The sequence below is a fragment of the Sphaerodactylus townsendi genome, linkage group LG01 (genome assembly GCF_021028975.2).
Source record: "Sphaerodactylus townsendi isolate TG3544 linkage group LG01, MPM_Stown_v2.3, whole genome shotgun sequence".
NCBI lineage: Eukaryota > Metazoa > Chordata > Lepidosauria > Squamata > Sphaerodactylidae > Sphaerodactylus > Sphaerodactylus townsendi.
Window position 1 is genome coordinate 55,761,336 of NC_059425.1, and position 22,837 is coordinate 55,784,172.

At 45.3% G+C, this 22,837-nt stretch overlaps 1 protein-coding gene across 1 annotated transcript in view; it reads right to left on the reverse strand.

The window, feature by feature from the left end:
* LPGAT1 (lysophosphatidylglycerol acyltransferase 1) overlaps nt 1-22,837 on the reverse strand; it is a 94,946-nt gene that overhangs the window by 69,872 nt on the left and 2,237 nt on the right. Inside the window, exon 3 of the mRNA XM_048487340.1 lies at nt 21,623-21,890. Coding sequence (XP_048343297.1) covers nt 21,623-21,860 — 238 coding nt within the window. The 5' untranslated portion in view covers nt 21,861-21,890. The remainder of the gene's footprint in view (nt 1-21,622; nt 21,891-22,837) is intronic.

Consider the following 22,837-nt stretch of genomic DNA (forward strand, 5'->3'; position numbering starts at 1 on the left):
CTGCAGCGGCGACGACTACAAGCTGGTGCGAAACCCGGGAATCCTCGAACCTCCTCCCTGCGCACCGACACCTGGGAAAGGGCCGCGGTACCGAAGTCCGCTGGATCGGCGCATCCAGGGACCACCATTTCGGTATCGCCCGTCCGCTGGATCGGCGCATCCAGGGACTCGAGTCCTAGGACACTCTCTCGTCCGACGGAACACCGGTGAGTATGGGAGCTTGCAAAAGCAGGGCTTATGACAAGCACGTTAACGAGCTAAAAGCGTTAGCGAAACGCGGCAGGGTCCCCGTAAAGAGAGGGGAGCTGAGCAAATTGGTCGAGGAGATTGAAGCTCAATGTCCATGGTACCCGGAGGGGGGGACATTGAATCTTAAGGATTGGGAAAACATCGGGCGCACTCTTCGCACAGAGCCTCGCGCGCCGGTGTCGCTGCTACTGACGTGGAGACAATGTTATGTCGCCATCAGCCTGCAGACCTATGGCTCCCTTGCTGTAGGCCGCCCTCCTTTCGATCTTTCAACTTCAATTTCACCCCCGGAATTTTCTCTATCCTCTAAATTGGACGCCTGTCCTTCTTCTGCCCCCAATGCTCCCCTGCCTCCTTCAAATTCTCCCGCGGCTCTGCCGCCCCCACCCCTTGCTCCGCCTTCATTTTCTGAAGCTATAGCACCTCCATCGGCGCCACGTAATGGCGCGGGTTTCAAAACCCTCGCAGAGCGTATTAACCACGACCTGCGAAAAAAGGAAACCCTGACGGAAGACGATACCGATATTCTCGCTTTATGCCCCGTTCACTTCACGGATACCGAGGGGGAGGATGGTATTGTTCGGCGGGTTGTCGAGTACCGCCCGTTGAGCTATAATATCCTCACCGAGCTCCGCAAGGCGATGCGGGACGTAGGAGTCACCAGCCCCTATGTGAGAGGCATGCTAGAAGCAGTCGCAAGGAATCACCTAATGGTTCTGGATGACTGGAAGACCACCTTTCGCATGCTTTTGAGCCCTGCACAATTTGTGATCTGGGAAAGCAAGTTCCGCCAGCAGTGTATCGCTAGGGGAGCCGCCTCGGGCGGCGCCTACACCGCCGCGCAGCTTTACGGCTTCGATGCCTTCGCCAACCCCAACGATCAGATTGTCCTGCCAGAGGCCACCCTTATGGTCGCCTCTGAATGCGCCTACAAGGCGTTCATCAAGGTCCCTAATGCTGGCCAGCCAACCCAAAGTTTCTCCACCATCCGACAGAAACCCCAAGAGCCCTACGCCGATTTTGTGAACAGGCTCCAGGAAGCGCTTAAAGAGGCGGAGTGAATGGCGAGGAGGCCCAAAACGAGCTCCTCATGCGCCTCGCCAAAGAGAATGCCTCCACTGAGTGCCGTAGGGCAATCACGGGCCTAGGCAAAGATCCTGAACTGGCCGACATGCTTAAGGCTTGCCAGGACATCGGATCCTCCGCCCACCAAGCTGGCCTCCTTGCCGCAGCACTCTCCACCGCCAGGGGACAGCCCCAAGGTGATTGCTTTAATTGCGGCAGGTCAGGACACTTCGAAGGGAGTGTAGGCAGCCCGGCCGGGGCCTACAACCCCGATGGAGGAGGGTCCTCCCCCAAGAGGCGAAGGCCCCCGAGGCCGCCAAAACCCGATGCCCCCGGTGCCAGAAAGGCTTCCACTGGAGAAGCGACTGCCCGTCGGGAAACTTCCGCGCCCGGGCATCTCCCCAGCCCAGGACCAAGGGGAAGAGTACTAGAGCAGGCCCAAACACCAAGACCCACACCCAAACCACCCCCCTCTCGTGGCATCCTACCGGCTCAAAATATTGCACCTCCAGCCCATCTCCTTTAAATTCCCCACGAGGTCACTGCTTTAAGCCCCAACCCAATATGGCGACCCCATCCCTATCGGGACCATTGGGCTGGTGCTGCCAAAAGCCTCCGCCGCTGAGCAGGGATTGTTCATCATCCCCGGAGTCATTGACTCCACGCACCAGGGACCCATCCATCTCCAAGTCTGGACAAACATCCCGCAGGAGTTGCCCAGCGGGACCAGCTGCAGCAGCTGATCCTCCTGCCCCATGCGCTGCCCGCTGCCGGCGCTTAATAAAGGCCACGAGCCCGGCAGCCATCAGGGCGCATCCAATACTACCATTGCGGCGGTGGAAACACCCATCGGAAGCTCCGCCCATTATCTGGAGCTCACTGTGGAGGGTGTCTGTTCAAGGGCCTGGTGGACACGGCTGATGTGACCGTCATCAGAGCAGCCGAGTGGCCTGACCAGTGGCCAACCCGAGACCTGTCCGCACATCTGGGGGGTGGGGAAAACAAACCGCGAGGCGGAGCATCCGCCCGGCTCACGGTCCACAGCCCAGGGCTCGGCGGCAGCTCACAGTCCGCCCCATCGTTCTGGACATCCATGTCAATCTCTGGGGAAGGGACCTCATGAGCCAGGTCAAAACGACCCTAGTCTGGGATGGATAAACCCATCACACAGATCATAGATCCTAATTGTGCCTTCCGAACTCATCCTCGAACTTCCGCAGAGAAACTACCCCCCCCCCCTTTTTTCTTTTTTCTTCCCTCTAATTTTTCAACCAGCAGAGGCGGGAGGGCCAATTGGCTGACTGGCCCTCCCTGGATTAAAATCTGGGCCCGTCCTGGTACCGCAGCACTGCCAGGACAGGCCCCAGTTTAAAAAAGAGGCTGCCGCCACTATGCCCCTGACAAACCTGTTTGGCTTATGGCTACCATCGCCAGGGCGCTTAGCTGAAACCGCCCCTTAAGGAGTGATTTCGGCGGCCAGGGCAGGCCTCTAGTCAAAGGGATGCTGCCGCACCAAATTCACACACAAACCTGTGTGGGTTGTGGTTGCCCAGCACCTGGCGGCTGTGCAAGGCCAGGCGCTTGGCCGAAGCCGCCCCTTGGGGAGCGGTTTCGGCGGGCGGCAATTCCCCAAGATAATTCGATTACAAATTCAGCGCCATTCCAGCCTCTCAGCGTTAACCACCAAGGTCACGGTAAGTACATTTTCCCTGCAAAGAAAGACCCCCTCCCCCTTTGTGTGTGAAATTTACTCCTAATCGCCTGATTACTTTGTCTCCCGGATGCATCCATCACCCAAAAGCGCATCCAAGCCCTCTTTTGTGTTGCAAATTAAGCATGCACACCCACAATTCCCCCAGGGTCCGCTTGCCCCTCCTCCCTCGAGGCTCGGACCCTCGCTTTGACGCACCCTGATGACGCCCTGAAGCCAGCTTCCATCAGGATCGCCTACCCTCTGCCCTTCCTGTCAAACAATTTAAAGAAAGAGGAGTGGCGTGGGCGTGGGCGGTCCCCAATAGACTGCATTAAAAGCAACCCTTACGCAGGCTACAAAATAAACCTGTCGTCCTATATCAAACACTAAACCCAACAAACTTGATTTTGACCTCCCGCCATCGGCTCTCCAAGCCCGGCAGGACCCGGCCCCCTCCTATAACCTGGGGAAGGGGGTGTGTTTCAGTCCTTCTTCCTACAGATCTCCGGTGGATCCCGACTCGCCATGACAGGCCAGCCCATGGAATGGCGCCAGGAGGAAATCGACCCCATCCCGGAGTTGGAACGAATCTCTCTGGAGGATCCCGTCCAGCGGCCTCAACGGGAACGCCGCCACCGACGCCCAGACGGTCCAAAGACCCGGATGACCTGGGGGAACGTCAAAGCAACCGCCAGCCAAGCTCAAGAGCTGCTGCGCCAGCAAGGCCACCCCGAGACGCCCGAGAACCTCTGTGCCGCCCTCTTTGCAATCATCACTGCCAACTCGACGGCCACCATCCTTTGCCTGCTCTGCTGCCTCCTGCCGGTGGCAGTCGGCCACCCCCTGACGAGATTTGACCAGACCAACATCTGGGAGCAGTTTGCTGCCGCTGCCAACGTTTCGTCCTTCTGCCTGGGCCAGTACCTAGGAGTCGGGAGCCTGCTAAGCTCCTGCCTGCTCCCCGTTTGCAAAGCCCCTGGAGACTTCCTAGCGGAGTCTGGCTTGAGCCCCTTTATGAATGCTTCATCCATCAAGTACTCTATGAGCGCTGACTGGGGACCCATCGTCCAAACCCTCCCAGCCGGCGCTCTCTCCCTTGTCACCAAGACTGTCGCTAATCACAAGTCCAACACCTGCGCCCGCATCTCCGGCGCGGCAAGACGAGGAACCGACCCGGGCCCGTTCACCGGCTCGGCCAACTGGAACTGCACGCGCACGGAGGACATCTTGCTCCCGAAGGGTTGGTTCTGGACTTGCGGGGAGAGAACTTTCAACTACATCCCTGCTCGGCTCTCGGCCGGGACTCTGTTGCCTTAGTCGCCTCACCATCGTCCTGCCTCAGGCTCCACCCCAGGAGCCCGGGCGCCGCCGCCGCCGCCGCTCTACTCTGCCCCTCGACCCCTCTTGCCGGAGCGATGCGGTTGCCCTCTCCGAAGCGGAGTTCGTCTCCCTCACGACCTCCCTAGTGGGAGTCCCCGGACTCGCTTCTTACAACGCTAAGACCATTGGCCGGCTGGCCTGTGCCCTTGCGAAGTCCATCAACTTCACATCCATTGCTCTGGATGCTCTGGCCTCCGAGCAGCAGGAACTTCGTCAAGCGACTTTAGATAATCGTGCCGCTATTGATTATTTGTTGTTATTGCATCACCAAGGTTGTGAGAATGTACATAATATGTGTTGTTTTAATCTTTCTGATAATTCCCATTTGATTCATATGAAAGTGCATGAACTGCAAGATATTGTATCTAATCTGAAGTATGACGTTCTACCCCACTGGTGGTCAGCCCTCTGGAGCTGGCTACCGGGGGGATGGTTGAGTGCTATTGTACAGCTCTGCATTGGCTTGATTGTGTGCCTCATTGTCGGATCTTGTTTCATTCAATGTATATCTAATATTGCCTGTAACATGTGTAAGAAACCCCTCGACTTTCCCTTACATCGCAACCAAGTCCTAATGTTGCACAAGCAACTCGGCCAGCTTGGCCAAACGGCGGAGGAGACGAGCGTCCCCCTAAATCGCCCCCTAATATTTCGGCCTCCCTTCTAAACGTAAAAAAGGAGGAGATGTAGGGATGCACTGCTGACCCAGCAGCACCGTAAGTAGAGCGCCGGCACACCGGCGCTCCTGCGGCCTTCTGGTCGCACCGCTCCCCCACCCCTCATCCCCCGATGAGTCACAGGTCATGAACTACCTGGCTCACAACCACCGGGTGTCCCGGACAAAGGGACAATGGCCTTGCCCCCAGGTGAGGATTAGGCCCAGACGCCGACGCTCCTCTCCGCACGTAGCAGCCAGGTGAGATCATGCATCACATGATGATCTCTCAATCCCCCGCTCTCCCGGAATTCCCCCCGTTCCGCCCTTCTACACGCCCCCGCTAGAATCATAATAAAAGGTGCCAGGAGTCAGCATACGGGAGAGTCGCTAGGAACACGGAAACCCGCGCTCCCGTTGCTGGCGCTCTCCACCAGATGAAATCACCGCGTCTCGTCTCGTTCTTACGCTGACCTCGCGGCACGACTACACCTTCCTCTTTTCTGCAAAGGGAAGGAAAAGTCACATTTTCCCCGCTATCCGAAACTGCAGAGCTTCTCTGATCTGAGAGCACAGTGACTTCCAAAGAGGCCAAAAGGCATGCATAATTGAAGATCCAACCCGAAGGAAATACGTGCACAATGCGAGGCAGACCACAAGTGCATAAAAGGTCATTAATGTACATAAGCAATCCGGTTGACCTTAGCCAGGGGGTGATGTTAAGCAGTCCGGAATCACATCTAAGACAATATGCCTCAAGCAGTCAAAAAGAGAAAACATTCCAGCAGACAGAATGAGAGAAGAGGTCCGCTGGGGATGAGGAAAAGCAGAAAATAGCACTGAAGCTCCTTGAGGAAGGAAGTCATTTTTACACACACCAACAATAGGAAGAAGGGGTTATCATGGCTCGGGGAGAGCAACTATTAGCACATAGTCCTGAGAAAACAAGGGGTAATACCTGAATACTGGCCCAAGATAATGGATGAGCTAAAACGAATGAAACTTAAAGATCTGGATAGCCTGTCTCTCATTCCCACCTTGAGAGATCAGTATAGTGCCAGGGAAAGAAGACATGTGTTTATTGTTTTTTATTATTATTCATTTTGCCTATATTGTAAGCCTTGAGATCACCTAGGAAGAACATTTGTTAATAAATGTTTTAAATAAATTAAATAAATATTCTAATTTCTCTTACCCTTGCTCAGTTTATTGTGTTTGCCTATGGAATATGTGCTTTTCACTGACTTGTTAATTTTTTTATTTTAAAATATGGTCAATCCAATCTCTGTAAGCCACCTTAGGCTAGTTTAATATTCAGTTTCCAGGAAGGTGGGAGGTGGGAAGATTAAGACCTAGAGATGTCACAAATGAGAGTTTAGTCTCCTCTATGGCAATCTGGAGTGAGAAAGAGAAGCAAAACTGGTGCTAAGATTTTTAAAGAGGTGAAATACAAGACGCACCTGGGTGGAGATCCTTGGGCTGGAAAAAAACTCTGAGAACTGATATGGTGGCAGTGGTATATCCTGGAAGGGGGAAGGAGTGCAGAGTAGTAGTAGAAGAGCTTTACTAGGGTCTAGGGTTGGGACCCAGGATGGCTGAATAATATGTTCATTCCCTGTGGTGCAGAAAGATGCTGGTGAAATTGATGTCTCATCAGTCCTAATAGTGAGACTAGAGAAGAAGAAGAGTTTGGATTTACACCCAACCTTTCTCTCCTGTAAGGAGACTCAAGGTGGCTTACAAGCTCCTTTCCCTTCCTCTCCCCACAACAGACACCTTGTGAGGTAGGTGGGGCTGAGAGCGTTCTGAAGAACTGTGACTAGCCCAAGGTTACCTAGCAGGAATGTAGGAGTACATAAACACATCTGGTTCATCAGATAAACCTCTGCCACTCAGGTGGAGGAGTGGGGAATCAAATCCAGTTCTCCAGATTAGAATCCAGCTGCTCTTAACAACTACGCCATGCTGGCTAGTTTGACAATGGCTTAGAAAAGTGTGCTCTCCTACACTGGAAATCCATCAAGAATGACCAGCCATCTGTCAGAGATGCTCTAGTTTTCGATTCTGTATGCTAAGCACAGGGCTGGACTAGATGGCTCTAGAACTGTGGTGGCAAGCCTATGGCACTCCAGATGTTCATGAACTACAATTCCCATCAGCCCCTGCCAGCATGGGGCTAATGGGAATTGTAGTCCATGAACATCTGGAGTGTCATAGGTTCGCCACCACAACCCTAGAAGATCACTCCCAACTCTGTTTTTTAAGCATTTGAAATCAAAAGTATACCACCGTATAGAAAAACTAGATACAATTTCAAGGGCCCAATGTTTCACTTTTTGTATAAAAAAGGAAAACACTTGCATATTTCTTTTTTCTCAGTCAGTTCCATCTCTATGTTAGGGAAGTCATTAACCAGATATGGAAATGTTTAAACAATATTACAAAAGGAAAATGCAACAGCAGCATGTATGCTGTATGTATGCTGCATGTTCTTTGACATACCCATCCCTAAAAAGAAAGACATTCTCAAGTGAGTAGAACATGAATGCAGTTTTGAACTACAATGCCCTGATCAAAGCTTCAGGTTAGAACAAAAGTTTGCATTCTGTGGCACCAGGACATTATAAAGTAAGAGCTGCCTATTTCTAAAAGAAGGGACAATCCTTCAAATATCAACGGTGATAGAAAAATTATCCAGAAATCACTTCAGTTAGAGGATATCTCCTCCGGGCCTTCAATTGGCAGCCCTTTCATTCTCTTGCCATGAACTCAATTGTCACTCCCCTCTGCTACAGAAGAGTGCCAGTAAATTAAGGATACAGGTTACTGCCACTTAAAACAAAATCAATAGCTGGAATACCAACTTGTGGCAAAACAGTCCTCACTGTGTAGTAACTGCATTGTGAGCTACAGTGTATTTTCTTTTACTAAACAGCATACAAATATTTTGCTCAGCTAAGGAAGTGATTTAATAATGTCTTTATATTTTAAAAAATACAGAACATTTCTGCAAAACTGAGCAACATTCTCCTAAGACCATGGTGCAAGTTAGATGCAGAAAGGCAGGGAGTGAAAGTGAGACCTACCTTTTTCTGGAGCAGTATGACCTGTACAAAAATGTGATTTCACTGGAAAGTGAGGAAGTCAGTTTCAATAAAAGGGGCATTCCCTGCCTGCACAAGGACATCTCCACTTGAAGTTACCATGTTGGACTCCTTCTCTGCATGATCTGTCCACTCAAAGGAAGCCTTCCAAGTGATTCCCCAACATCAGGCACCATCAAAAGCCTCAGGATCAGGAGGTTTGTCCCTGTACCATTAAGTCCACTGGTCAGAAGAGGGAACTAAAAGGTAATTGATCACATTGCAATTCAGAGATGTCTGTAGGTGGTCAAAAACAGCCATGTTTAGAAAAACTTTGGCTACTTATTTTCAGGTGAAACATGTATCAAGTTTTTATTCTGCCTTTCATGCAAGGAGCTCAGGGTTGCTTGTTAGTGCTCGTCTCCTTTATTTTCTTTGAACAGTTATGTTGTGAGGTAGGTCAGGTTGAGAGGGAACTGGCTCAAGGTCACACATGTTGTGGCTGAGAGGGGATATGAACTCAGGTTCTTCCAGCCCTTGTTTAAACACTATACCACACCAGCTCGCATCTGAGCAAGGTGCTTTCCTAGAATGTTACACAGTTACAAAAGCAGATACCTGCATACTAAGAAAGATGGGTACACATTTGTGCTCTGCTTGCTTCACAAGACATGGTATATTTCTATGAACCCTTGGCTGATATGATTTTCAGAAAATTAGAGGCAAATTGCTTGCTTGCTAAAGAGGCAAGCAAGATAAGGATATAAAAACTTCACCTGCTGGTCTTCCTCAGTCTAGGCAGTCTGAAGCTGCGTGAAGTCATACGGTCCTCCTTTCACATCTGAGCTAAACTGCGTCTAGCTCGCTTCTATGGTATCTAGCAGCTCTCATCTTAACACCTTACATTGAGAAGTATTTCCTTTTCCACATTACTTTCCTGTTTCTGTCTTAGGTTCACTTTCAAACTTGCTTTTCAGCATTTTACTAGGCATTCAATAGCCTCTACTTCTACTACGATTTTATTTTAAAGTTCATAATAAATACCAGCCCATTTCTTCTTTGTTTTCTGAACTCACCACTGAACATGTGGACAAATACACATCCTTTCAGAAGAAACAGAAACCCAACCTGATGATTAAAACTGAGTCAAAACTAGCAAAACACTCTTCTCAGAAATTCAATGATTCATTACTCATGTGTTCCTTAGTGAAAGACACGTATGAGGACGTAAAACAAATTTCTTTGGATTGGAGAAACATGTCCTCCAGGACATGACTTGGAGCTTCATAATGGGAAAAGGTGCGTGTGTTGCACAGGCTGGGAAGTCAAAAACTCCTTGAAGGAAGAACAAGACAGAGACAGACACACAGGCAGATTCATGTTGAGATGGCAAAAACTACACTGATATCAAAAGTGTCATGGGTGATAGAAGAGCACACTAAAGATTAAATTCCAAAAAGGCAGTATTTGAAGACTGTAAGCAAAACTATATGATGCCATGAGATCCATGATCAATATCCCAGATTTTTTTTTAAAAAAAAGGATCACAGTAGCCACACTGGAAGACAAAGTGTCTAACTCTTTTCCCATCAGGTATTTTTGTGAATACCTCCCAGCTGCTTTTCCACACGTGGGAAGAAAATACAGGGTGGGGTGGGGAGCCTAAAACAGCCCAGGGGAGAAGTGAAGATACTCTCTCCTCCAGCACTATTGTGAACGTTATTGAAGCTCTGAGAAGTTGCTTTTAATGAAAATTCAAATCATTGAGACACACGATCACAGGTCTCTTGACTCACATCTGTCAGCAAGAGAACAACATTAGCTTTGGATAGAGGAAAAGAGAAGGAATTCAGGGAATTGCAAGTATCATCACAAGAGGTTAATTTTATACACTGTCTAGGGCAGTGGTGGCGAACCTATGGCACGGGTGCCGGAGGTGGCACTCAGAGCCCTCTCTGTGGGCACATGCAAACAGAGTGCCGCCCCAACACACATCTAGGCTGGCCTGGGCCGCTGAGCTTGATTATTAGCATTAAACCTAAGATCTAGATTTGGGGAAGAAGTAAGTAACCCTGTTAAGCACTGTTAAACCCCACTGATTTTCATGCGAAGAACTAAAACGCGATCCTTTATCTGGGACTAAGCTCGGTTGCTGGCAATGGGGCTCGCTTCTGAGTCAATCCTCCTAGGTTCGTGATTCACCCATTGGAAGAGTTGCACGGTTGCTTCAAAGCAAAGCCACTGACTACCACCAAGCTTACTCCTCAGTAACACATGCCTTGGAGCCAACCGTTTTTTCTAAACTAAAACCTCAGTATTCAGGTTAAATTGCCATGTTAGCATTTATGCGATAAATAAGCGGGTTTGGGGTTGCAATTTGGGCACTCAGTCTTGAAAAGGTTCACCATCACTGGTCTAGGGAGAATGGATTCAGTAGCTCTCCCAGCCCTTGTAAATTAAAAATTAATAAAGAAAATTCATTTCCAACTAAGCATGATAATTTAAAAAAACTGCTGTCCATCACCAAACACTGACGAATCATTTTTTGACTGAATTAATATCCCATCACTATTTTAAATATTCTGGTATTCTTATTTATGCAAAACAGTGCAAAACCAAAACAATCTCAGAGCTGCTATTTAATATATTTATAGGTTAAGAGTTGTGGGATATAAGACAACTTCTACCAATAATGGAAAAAGTAATTGAGAAATCAAAATTTGAAAGAACCAGAAAATTAAATTCAATAATTGCTACCTCTTAAAACAATGGAACCCAATTCAATAGCAGGAGGAAAAAGGGAAAAACACCCTTCATCCAAAGATTCAGCCAGAAAAGAATTTTCTTTCTTGGCCAGGAGATCAGGCTAGATTGGGGGTTTGTAGCAGGAAGAGGAAATAGGAGGAAATTATCCCACCTCTCCCCTTACGAGAAAATTAAGTCTGGGTCTAACCTGTAAAGCTGAGCAGGCTACCCTCACTTTATCCCCTTCCCAAGGGAATATTTCTCACCAGTAAGCAGTTGCTTAAGTCATCTGGGTCCCAAAAACGCATCTTCAGAACAGAGGGGACGTTCTCCTTGCTCAAAGAAGCATTAGCAACACTTGGACCCAACTGGCTGCTGCCTCCTGACTGGCCATTAAAAGCCAAGATTAAAATGGTTGAGAATCTAAACAGTAAATCATACGCCTTCAAGCAGAATGTCCACATTCTTGGGCTGCAATAACTAAAGTTCATCCAAGCAACTGCAAATCAACAGGCTACCAATTCATTCTTGTATGGCCCTGCTGGAAAGGTGGTTTCAAGATTACGAATATTTTGTCATCAAAATTCCCACCAAACGTATCACAGCTAGTTACAGACCTACCTCAGTTAATATCATAAGGACAAGATGTGAAGCAGGATGGCAACCAACTGTCACAAGTTCATCAGCTTGTTGTCATCCCCTGCCTACTTCCTTCATTATCCTCAACTAAGTGCATGTAAGAGCAACAGTGTCAAGCACCCAAGTCCAGAGAATAATAAAGTCACAGGGCACTTAAGATGCTTTTAAAGATTGCCACTGCTTTGAATCCAGTGTATTAAAATGAATATGTGTACTATTACAGACTATCTGAAGCAAAGCTAGTGAGTCCTCAAGAGACAGAGGAAGCCTGTGAAAAGAACAAAAGGAGAAGAAAAACATTTGATTTGACAGACTCCCAGCCAGGACCTGGAAACGAGAGGTCCAAGGGTAACCCAAAACAGGAGGATAAAAGCACTTTTAATGGTCTATTACTAGATAGCCAAATCCACAGCATAGCTGATCAGAAAGAGCATGGGAGATGGAATGCAGGCAGGTTAGAAATCCCACTGGTGAACAGTGGGTAACACAAACGCCTGACAAAGAAGGTGAACTCCATTATTTTGGATAGGGAATGACATGTCCTGCCCATCTGCTAACAATAATAATGCATGGCTCTTTTAAGTATATCTAAGCACAATCCACCCCATCTCTGTATGTCCCCAACCCCAGACTTGATATAATAAAAAGGTCCCCCTAGATACCAAGACGCTCTTATTGGCACACAGATTCTCTAAAACTACTGGAATAGTGTTCAGAACTGAAGTTTACAAATAGGTAGTGCCACAAATGGGTAGTTTAGCAATTCTTAATGTGGGCAATTTGCCCTCCTCAAGGGGTAAATGACAAATCTTAAAGGGGCACTCAGAATTAGGGAAAGGGGCAAAAGGAAGTCATTCAGAACTTTAGGAATCCCTCTTCTCCATTTGTAATGGCTTTTGACATACAAATCAGAGGAAAATTGTCTGATGCAGTTGATCCCAATCTTAGAATAAGATAAAAGTCCTCAAAAGCTTCTGTGGGATTCAGGTAAACAGGAAGCAAACCTATCATCACAAAGTTCACATCTGGAACAAGTGTCTCAAATGTATTTATTTAATATGTTGTTTTATGCCCTAACATTTTACTTACAGATTAGGGGGGTAGTCAATGAAAATGTCACATAGTTGATGAGTAGAAGTAGATTATAGGTTAAGAACTACTGTTCTACTCCTCCAAACTGGCATCCAAGACACTTTGTAAAGTGAGAATTATAACTGCCATTAGATTTTGTGGTAAGGATAATTGGAAAATAGTAACATATGAAACTCTGGATACTGAAAAATGAGTCTGGTTCCTAAATTGTGGAGCTAACTCCTACAGCCAAAGAAAATCTGCCAAGGTCTGCATTAGCATAAATTAACATATTACAATACTATTATTGTAATATGTTAACTTATGCTAATGCAGGCCTTGACAAATTTTCTTTGGCTCCAGGAGCTAACTCCACAATTTAGGAACCAGACTCATTTTTCAGTATCCAGTTTCATATGTTACTATTTTCCAATTATTATTACCACAAAATTTAATCATAACCTCTTCCATTTCTTACAGTTTTATTAAAGCTATGACAAAAGCGCTGTATAAAAGTAAACATAGGGATAGCTCTGGTTGTCATGGTTATAACAAAAAGCTAACACATCCCTAGTGTAACTTCTCCCATATTTCTGATAATTCCATTAAAGCTCCATTTAACTGAATATTGAAGGCAATATAGAAAACAACTGGCTAAGAAACAATTTCATTCACCAATGCTGGATGATGTAAAATTCATATATAAACAAGCAATGATAAGAACTTCATACAAATGTATCGTTATGCCATTCAGCAAAACATATTTTGATGTCAATAGGCTTTACACTTTTCACTAAGAGATACTACAATAAAGCCCTTGCTAAAAATAATAGGCACCACAGTGAAATTTTTAGGTGCTATGGCAATCTGGTGCCTGGGAGTTGTCATGCCCTGCATTAATGAGATGAGTAAGAAAAATAGTTCACTGAGCCACAACTTTTTTTTTTAAAGGCTCTTTCCAGATATGGAAAGAGAACTATGGTATATTATAGATATTTCCATATCCTGGCTTTAAAAACAAAGGTAAAAAGTAAAGGCAGTCCCCGGTACAAACATCAGGTCATTTCTGACCCATGGGCAGAGGTGTACCGGGGGAAACTGGCTCTCTGGGGATAACACCTGCTCTAGGCATTCTCCCCCCCCCCCCATGCCCCACTTACCTTAGCTGGAGGTGGCAGTCCCGGCAGTGGCGGGGCCAGGCCTGGTGGGGTTGGGCCAAGGGGCGTCCCGCCAGCGTGCTCCTTCAGCCGGCAGAGCCCCCTCAGTACCCAAGCCGCTCGTTGCTGAGCTACGGCCATAGGCCGGTTCCTGCCCGAGTGCCAGCCTGCGGCCACGGCTCACAACTCAAGCAGTTGCCTGAGGCCAGCTCCTGCCTTCCCAGCCTCCCTGCCGAAGCCAGCTCCCAGGCAGGAGCTGGACTGCAGCCACGGATGCCTCAGGCAGCTTCCACAGCCACAGTCAAACTCCCTGTCAGCAGGGAGGCTGGGGAGTGCAGGAGCCGGGCTGTGGCTGAGGCACCCACCACTGGGTGCCCCCCCCATGTGATCAAATGGCATGCTCCCGAGGACATGAGATACCCCATGTCCCCATTAGCGGTACGCCACCGGCCATAGGATGACATTGCATTATGTTTACTGGGCAGATTATGTTTATGGGGTAGTTTGCCATTGCCTTCCTCAGTTGCCTACACATTACCCCCTCGCAGGCTGGGTACCCATTTTACTGAAGGATGGAATGCTGAGTCAACCTTAAACTGGTTACCTGAAACTGACTTCCAAGAACTCAGGTCATGAGCAGAGCTATGACTGCAGTACTACAGCTTACTACTCGGTGCTATCCCAGCTTTATGTATCTTAAAAAGTAAGGAAAGTTGGCTACAGCCAGCATAACAATAAACAAACATACAATCCTTCCTCTTCTACATGTTTCCTTTCCAGCTCCAATTCACCCTATAACTGCAGAATTGGCTCAGATTTATATGCTGAAATATTTTGAATGGAGCATAGTTATAGCAATGTCTGCTTTCTATTGTGAACTCTTTCAGGAGACAGAAACAAAAACCACACATTATTTATACTTCTTCCAACTGTGTCATCTCCCACCCACAAAAATATATCAGAAACCATGCAGACTAAGCAGACTAGGAAGTGAAAGTACCACAGTCCAAGAAGCAGAAAACTCTGCATGTACATACAAACCACCTACCCCATTTAGCTTTGAGCCTCTCTCCTACATTTGGCAATAATAATGGTACCTTTTAGCTCTCTTCAGCAGAAGTGGAAGTCAGAATATCCCTCCCAGGCCTTTGTGCTGGCTGTGCTATATAGGCAGTTTCTTAAGAACGCTGAGAATCTAATTAAATTCTATTCATTTTTAAAAAGATTTTGCCACACATAAATGGGAAGTTTTAAAAAAAATTGTGGCTCAAAAACAAAAGGTAAGAGCCTAAACTGTATTATTGTTCTCAAATAGTATTAATCCTAGGCCAGTTCAAAATTCAACATTTTCTATGAGTGCTACCCAGCCAACATGGATCCAGTTCAGTCTGGTTCCAGTCCAGTCTCAGTAGCAAAATTTGCCTGCCTTGATAAGCTGCACCAGAAAACAGGTAGAATGAATAAAACCCTGTTGATTCTCCTCTACCTCTCAGCAACTTCTGATGCTCCTGTTTGCATGCTTAGGTGGAAAGAAGGACAATCTACTCCAATGTTTTTAGCTACTGGGTAGCTTTCAGAATGAAGGCGGTGGGCTTCATTTCTGCACTGCAGCACTTTTAATTTATTTAAAACATTTCTATGTCATCTTTCTACCCAAACACTGTCCACAAAGGGGGAAACATCAATACACTTCAACATTACAGTATTAAAAGAATAATTAAAATACAGTATATATAAATATTTAAGCATTTCAATAGTCATACAAACATGTAACAACACAACCATGGATAGGACCAGTAACAGTTACTGGGGATATGCTGAACAAAACAACAGTCTCCATCTACTCATGTAAGACGATGATAGAGGGCGACAGATGAATCTCTCAAAGGATGAAATTTCAAAGTTTTGCCCCCACAACCAGAAAGCCCCTTTTTTGAGTTGCCACCTGTTTATCCTGAAATGGCAGGGGCACCCAAAGTGGAGCTTCCAAATGGACAAGTTGATTCATGAAGGAAAATGCCATCCTTCAGGTATGCTGGCCCCAAGTCATAACAGGCTTTAACCTTGAATTAAGTCTGAAAGCAAACTGGGAACCAAAGTAGATGGGAAAAGGTTCAACTAATCATGGTCTCCACAAACCACTCCAGTCAACATTTTGGCTGCAGTAGCTTCGGGATAGTCTTCAAAGTCAGCCCCATGCAGAGAGCATTGCAGTAATCTAATTTAAGTATTTATAGGTCTTTATTTTGTCCCCGTGCCTTGCTATTAAGCATCCACATGAAATAACAACAAACTGTCAAAGAAGCTAGAAATATATTGGGAACTCCTCTACTACTTTTCATTTTAAAATGGCAATAATTGCCAAACAGGCAATTTAGAAGCAGAGTAGAAACAGAAATAAAAAATTAATTATGTACATAAAATCTCTCCAAACATCACTCATTCTAATGAATCCAACAGGTTAATGAATCAAAGGGCAGCTAACATGTCAGCTACAACTTGACAGCACTTTACACACACATTCTAAAGAGAAGTTTAATTCATCCATGATAGAGTATGTAGACAATAGAGCTGACCATAGAGTTAGTACCAAACCTGCTTTAAGTGGGGTTTCAGTGCCCCTAGAAGTTGTGGATCATAGTTTGCGAGTACTAACAGTTCCAACCCTTTTTCCGGGTGATTGGGTGGCATCTATGGTAAACGAAATAGTAGTTTGCCAGCTGCAGCTGCCTCCTGGACAAGAAAACCACTGCCATAGTTACCCAGGCTTTGGGATATTTCAGAATGAAATGCTTTAATGCACTGTATGTGAGGGTGCCTTTGAAAAGCATTTGGGAACTTACGCTGGTTCAGAATACTGTAAATTGTTTAATATGACTCACAGGACTGGATATGTTTTGGTGGTGTTTCATGATTGCCATTCCCATTTGTTTAATGAATTCCCATCTGTTTAACATTAGAGCAGGTTTTGACCCCTAAAACTTTTAACATCTTGGGATCAGAGTATCTTAAAGACCTTTTCCCCATATGCATCTGACCACACATTACGATCTGCCTATGGAGGCAATGCCCAGAGTCCTCATGCTTTCAAATGTCAGCCAGGTAACAACTGCGAATAGAACCTTTTCCCATGGTGGTACTCTATTAGCACATTTTCCTCTAAAACATTAGCCCAGCACAAATGTAACTGTCTTCTAGGCACCAAGCCAATATCATTTGGGGAATCATTCTGTTATTGGCAACCAGCGTGGTGTAGTGGTTAAGAGCAGGTGCATTCTAATCTGGGGAACCAGATTTGAGTCCCCGCTCTGTCACTTGAGCTGTGGAGGCTTATCAGGTGAACCAGATTAGCCTGTGCACTCCAACACATGCCAGCTGGGTGACCTTGGGCTAGTCAGAGCTCTCTCAGTCCCATCGACCTCCCAGGGTGTTTGTTGTGAGGGGGGAAGGGAAAGGAGATTGCAAGCCCCTTCGAGTCTCCTTACAGGAGAGAAAGGGGGGATATAAATCCAAACTCTTCTTTTTCTTTAACTGATCAGATGTTTTAACTCTAGTATCATGTCAGGTTTTACCACTTACTTTAAATGAGTGTAAGCTGTTTAGGAGGCAAAAACACAGAGTTGGAATATGAAAGTTTTAAATACACAGATGCAGCGAAATTTCTCTCTCATCATGGATGAAAGCCTTAAGTGAGGAAACAGTCATCCTGAATTTCCCATTACAGCCTCCAATCCTATTTTAGCACATGACTAAATAAATGTTGACACCTGCAGAGTTAAGCAAAGGCTTGTGCCATTGCCAGCCACAGCTGTGAAGCATGTGATTACAGATGCAAAGGGAAGGAGCTGATATTAGAGGACCCATACGAAAATAATGCAAAAATATGGTTTATTTGCCTTTCTGGAGTATTTAATGTTTACCAAATAAAGTCTGACAATTATTACCCAACAAATCTAAAGCCACCCAATATAAGCATTCTAGATAAAAGCTAACTGGTAAAATTGAGAAGGGAAAATGCACTTAACTTCCTTCTCAGAAAGAAACTACAGAAGCAAAATGTTACAAGGGTCACTAAACAAATGCAACTTCCTACATTCAACAACATTTTTATGCACACTATTAATCAGAGTATCCTCTTATTGACACTACTGATATTAGTTCTACTGTTAGAGAAACTAATCCAAAGATGTATCATAAATATATTATAAAACAAATGTTCAGATTTCCTCAATGCAACAGTTATTAGTCTGTCACAGTGTCAAACACAAGCTATGCACATGGATCACTGAACAGTCTTCAAGCATACACAGAAGAAACTACACTTCAGTCAACAAGAACTGGAATGTCAAATAATTCAGATTATCAGAACTACTCACAACCTCATTATGACTGAACAATTTTCCTGAATTTTAACTAGCATCTTTATTAGTACACTGGATCCCCAAGGCAATAAAACAGGACCATCAATTTCACAATTATAGTAATGAGAGCCCAATCCAAATGGGAGATGCTGAATGTCCTTAGGGGCTGGCAAAGGGGTGCACTGACAGATCTGCCGCTTCCCCCCACAAGCACAAAGGGCACTTGTGGCAGCGGAGGAGGCAAAGGCTCCAACAGTTGGCGGCCCCGCAGCTCCACTGCAGAAAAAGCCAGAGGTCTGGGGCTCTGTGGAACTGTGCTGGCATCCCAAGTGGATGCCGGCATGGGATGGTGCAAGTTCAGTGTAAGTTCTGACTGAAATAACTTAGAACCTGGAGGGGGAATCTAGATTTGAATCCTACAATATATACAGTAGACAAGTTCTTATCTTAGAAGGGCACACAGCAAAGGTTACCAAAACAGTATTTTAAGGTCATCAGCACTTGGTCTACTTTTTTTTTGCCATCAAGCCACGGCTGACTTATGGTGACCCTGCAAAGTTTTCAAGCCAAGAGATGTTTGGAGCTGGTTTGCCATTGCCTGCCTCTGCATCATGCTCTTGGCATTCCTTGGAGATCTCCCATGCAAATAACTGCAAGACTGTGAGTGTGTGACTGGCCCAAAGTCACCCAGCAAGGCTCCATGGAACAAGTGGGGATCTGACCAGGGTTTCCCAAATCCTGAGTCTTTTCCACATTCACAGCTTACAACACATTTTCCTAATGGTCAAAACTTGTATCGTGGAAATGTCTTCTATGAAATCATTCTGCGCACCTCGTTTCCCCATTTCACTTGGGTTTTTTTCCTCCTTGTCTCTTCAATGCATTTATTCCACATACTACTGCTGAAAACATATCATTCCTGATGGTGGTAGAAGTCATTGCTGATGTAGAAGAACACACCCCGCCCTTTGGCATAGGTCCTTTAGCGTTTCAGCACAATTAAAATTTGGAAGTGGCAATTCAAAAATGTCTCAGCCTCCATCTCTACTACTGAGAACTACCAAACCAAAATGGAAACCAGAGCAACTCCTGGAGAAGCGCCGTTACCTGAAGGAATAGAAACACATAGCCCGCCCCACCCAAGACACACACAGAGCCATATTTTTGGTCAAATCTTAACTGCAGTAAGGCGCTCTCATTACTGCAGCAGTCTCTTGTCATATTCCAATTACCTCCATGGAAAAATTAAATTCTGCTGAAAGAGATGTGTGGACAACCACATCCACAGCCCAGGATGGCAGGGAAGAAGATTAACAGTTCTTTGGGCACGCTAAAATTAGTTTGCCAACTGTTTTCAATGCCTTCTATTTTATTTTTGAACTTAATGTAAAGGTCGAACATGCCATACAGGCTTTAAATTCTTATTGCATATTATTATTCCAATTAAACATGTCCATGTAAAGATTTGAAACAGATGAATGTAATGTTTCAGTCACTCGTGTTTTTCTCCCTAAGCAAATATTTCAGTTTAAGTGTTTGTTGCTATTCCAATTCACTACATGTTTACCTTCTTTCATGTAACTGGATTGTTTACCATTCACTCCTCTGACAAAAAGGAATGTGAAGCACCTTGAGACGTGCTGAGGTGAGGATAAAAGATACTTTCATCCTCAGATGCTGGAGTGACCCAGTTCACTAGGAAAGGAACCTCCAAGGAAGATATAATGTGTTCCACCTTTCTAGTATAATTCAATAAACACATCCTCTTTCGCCAAGAATCCCTGCCCATAATAATTACTGACAATTAACAGCCAGTTTACAACATCTCTATTATGCTCTATAAGAATTGGAACCAGCAATGAAACATACAGACAGGAACAGACTCTGTTGTCAACAGTTCTCAAACCTATCTTAGAAGGACTGCAATTGGCAACACGCTTGCAGTGCTATCCTAAGAAGAGTTACACCCTTGAAATCAATAGGATGGGCAGAACTCTTAGGATGAAGGACAGCAATCAAAGACTACACTCAGCCTGCTTTTCAAAAGTATTTCTGAAATAGTTTTTTCCACCTTTCCCATATAAATGAAAGTTTTCCGGCGGGGGGGGGGGGGGGGGGAGAAAGAAGAGGACGACACAAAACTGTCAACACCTCATACTGCACAGATGGATGAAAATGCTATCTGATAAGAGGGGTGTCAGGTGGAAGCCAATAGATCTTAAATTTATTGAGCCTTGCATTATATGGGATCATCTCCATGGGCCATGCTGTAACAGTGGGCATTTTGCTAACGTTAAGAAAGGAATATTTGGCCACAGGCACCCAACATTTCACATCTCAGGTATTGTTTCACATCCAACAATAAGAATGGAAAACATATTCACACCATCACAACTGTTCAACAAAGATGGTCGAAACGGATCAAACCTTGACATTCCAAAGCCACCAATCTCAATAACAGAATTATCAATGGGTTTAATATATTTTAATTTCAGTTCAGTTTTAAAAGGGCTTTAATAGGTTCAATAAATTTGAATTTAATAGATTTAATAGAGACAACAGTCTGGTCTTAGTCACGTATATTCTATTCAGTGAGAAGGGTACCTTCCTCTTTCTTTTAAGCAGAAAACAAAAACGATTCTAAGTGTGGGGTGCTGTGTGGTTTCCAGGCTGTATGGCCGTGTTCTAGCAGCATTCTCTCCTGACGTTTCGCCTGCATCTGTGGCTGGCATCTTCAGAGGATCTGAAGTGATTCTAAGTGTGGCTTTGAAAGAGACATCACTTAAGGTAATTGGTAATTTGTAATTGGCTATGATGTGCATTCATTCTATGGAACTGATTTGGTTGGCCACTTTAAACACTTTCTAGTAGGAAGGCAAGGTATAAATATTTTAAACATCAGGATTGCAGACGGGCAGTGAAATTTTGGGGGTGGTAGTTGTGCCACAGCCACGGATGGCACAGTCGCAACGCAGCCATGCCACCTCCAGAGAGGCTTGGTATACAGTGCCAAACAAGCTGAAAACAACACCTCCCTTCCCTGCAAAAGTGGCCCATGCATCTCAATGGGCTATGCCATTGACCTTGCCAGCATAAGTCTGTGCCAGCAAAAGGGAGCGCTCCTGGACTGAAAGGGCTAAAGCAAGCCCCACCCTGAGAACACCCCCTTCAGCCCCAGGAGAAGGAGCTGCTGCCGAGACTGCGCTGGCACCCAGGCATCACACAACCACGCAGTTCCTCAACACCAGTGTAAGTGGCTCTGTGCCAACATAAATGCCTCTTATTGCGGAAGCAGAATTTACACCTGTGTCAGGGTCATGCCACCTCCTCAGCAGTTTTGAGCTTCCTCTAGGATTAAACTGTAAGCTGTTTCACTCTCTCTATATTATACATCACCTTAGTGAAACACATAAAAACATTTGAAAAGCCATTCCTCAATTGCAACAGAACATCAGCCCTCAGGTTTATTCCTCTATATACGCATATGTTAAATTTCAAGTAAATTTCAAAAAAATTACTCTTACCTGTATATCCTGCCCACCAGCCCCACGATGCCACCATAGCCAAAAGCCATTTAAATAATACTCCTTCAATATACCAGAACCGTTTACTATCCAACAATCGGAGAGGTTGCAGTACTATTAAATATAGAACGTAGGAAGGAATAGCGACAAGGTTATTAGCAACCATGAAGCCGAATCTTAAGAGTGCTTTCAGAAACATACAGCCCGCCCTTTGGGCCTGTTCTAAAGTCACAGCCATTCTCTTCACGCTGGGGTCTGAAGTCTTTTCCTAAAGGATAAGAAAAAGAGAAATTGTTCAATCTAAAGAACATTGTTTTCTTCTTACTAACTACTAACAGGTTTTACTTTAAACAAAGGGCGGATTACTTTGAAAGTGTCCAGTCACTGATACAAAGGACAGGCCCATTTCATACAGATGCCCTTCATATGAGAATACCTTCATACAAAGCTGCCATATACCAATTGGATCACTAGACCACCTAGCTCAATATGGTCTACCCTCACTAATAGCAGATCTCCAGGGTTGAGAGGTATCTTTCCCAGCTGCCCAAGATCCTTTAGCTGGAAATGCCAGAGACTAATACGCAAGTATGAGCTCCACTACTGAGTCACAACCTAACCCCCAAATCCTCAATTAAAAGTTACATCTGTTTATGCCATATTCCACTGAAATATAAGTCTTAGCCTGTCAAACAGAATATAAGCACAATACTTTAAAAGTGATGCAAAAAGCCATCAAAAACTACCAATCAGAATTATTAGTACTAATTGGTAGTATATAATTATACATATTAAAAGGAAATCTCACAACTCCTTCACCATAAATGAGAGATTTTGTCTTTACTAACAATATATAACTAAGTGAGCAGACTGTATGTCAAGTACATCATTATTCAGTCTTATAAGCTGATAGCAGAAAAACACATTCCTTTGACAGTCAGTTTGAGGAAGAGAATTCTCTTTGCTTCCCCCCCCTCCCCCCATGAATGGGTGATTTGTCATAGGTCAGAGGAGCAGCTGAAAGATATTTAACTCTTCTATAGTTCTACAACAAGAACATTTTTACAACCAAGTTTAGCAAAAGGAAGTGGCCAACAGGCAATATACAAACATTAATAGAATGCCTTAAGAACTGAAAATGATAATCTTGACTACAAATTATCAAAAGAAATGACCCCATATTAGGTACCAGTAAGGCACTACAGAAAGAAATGG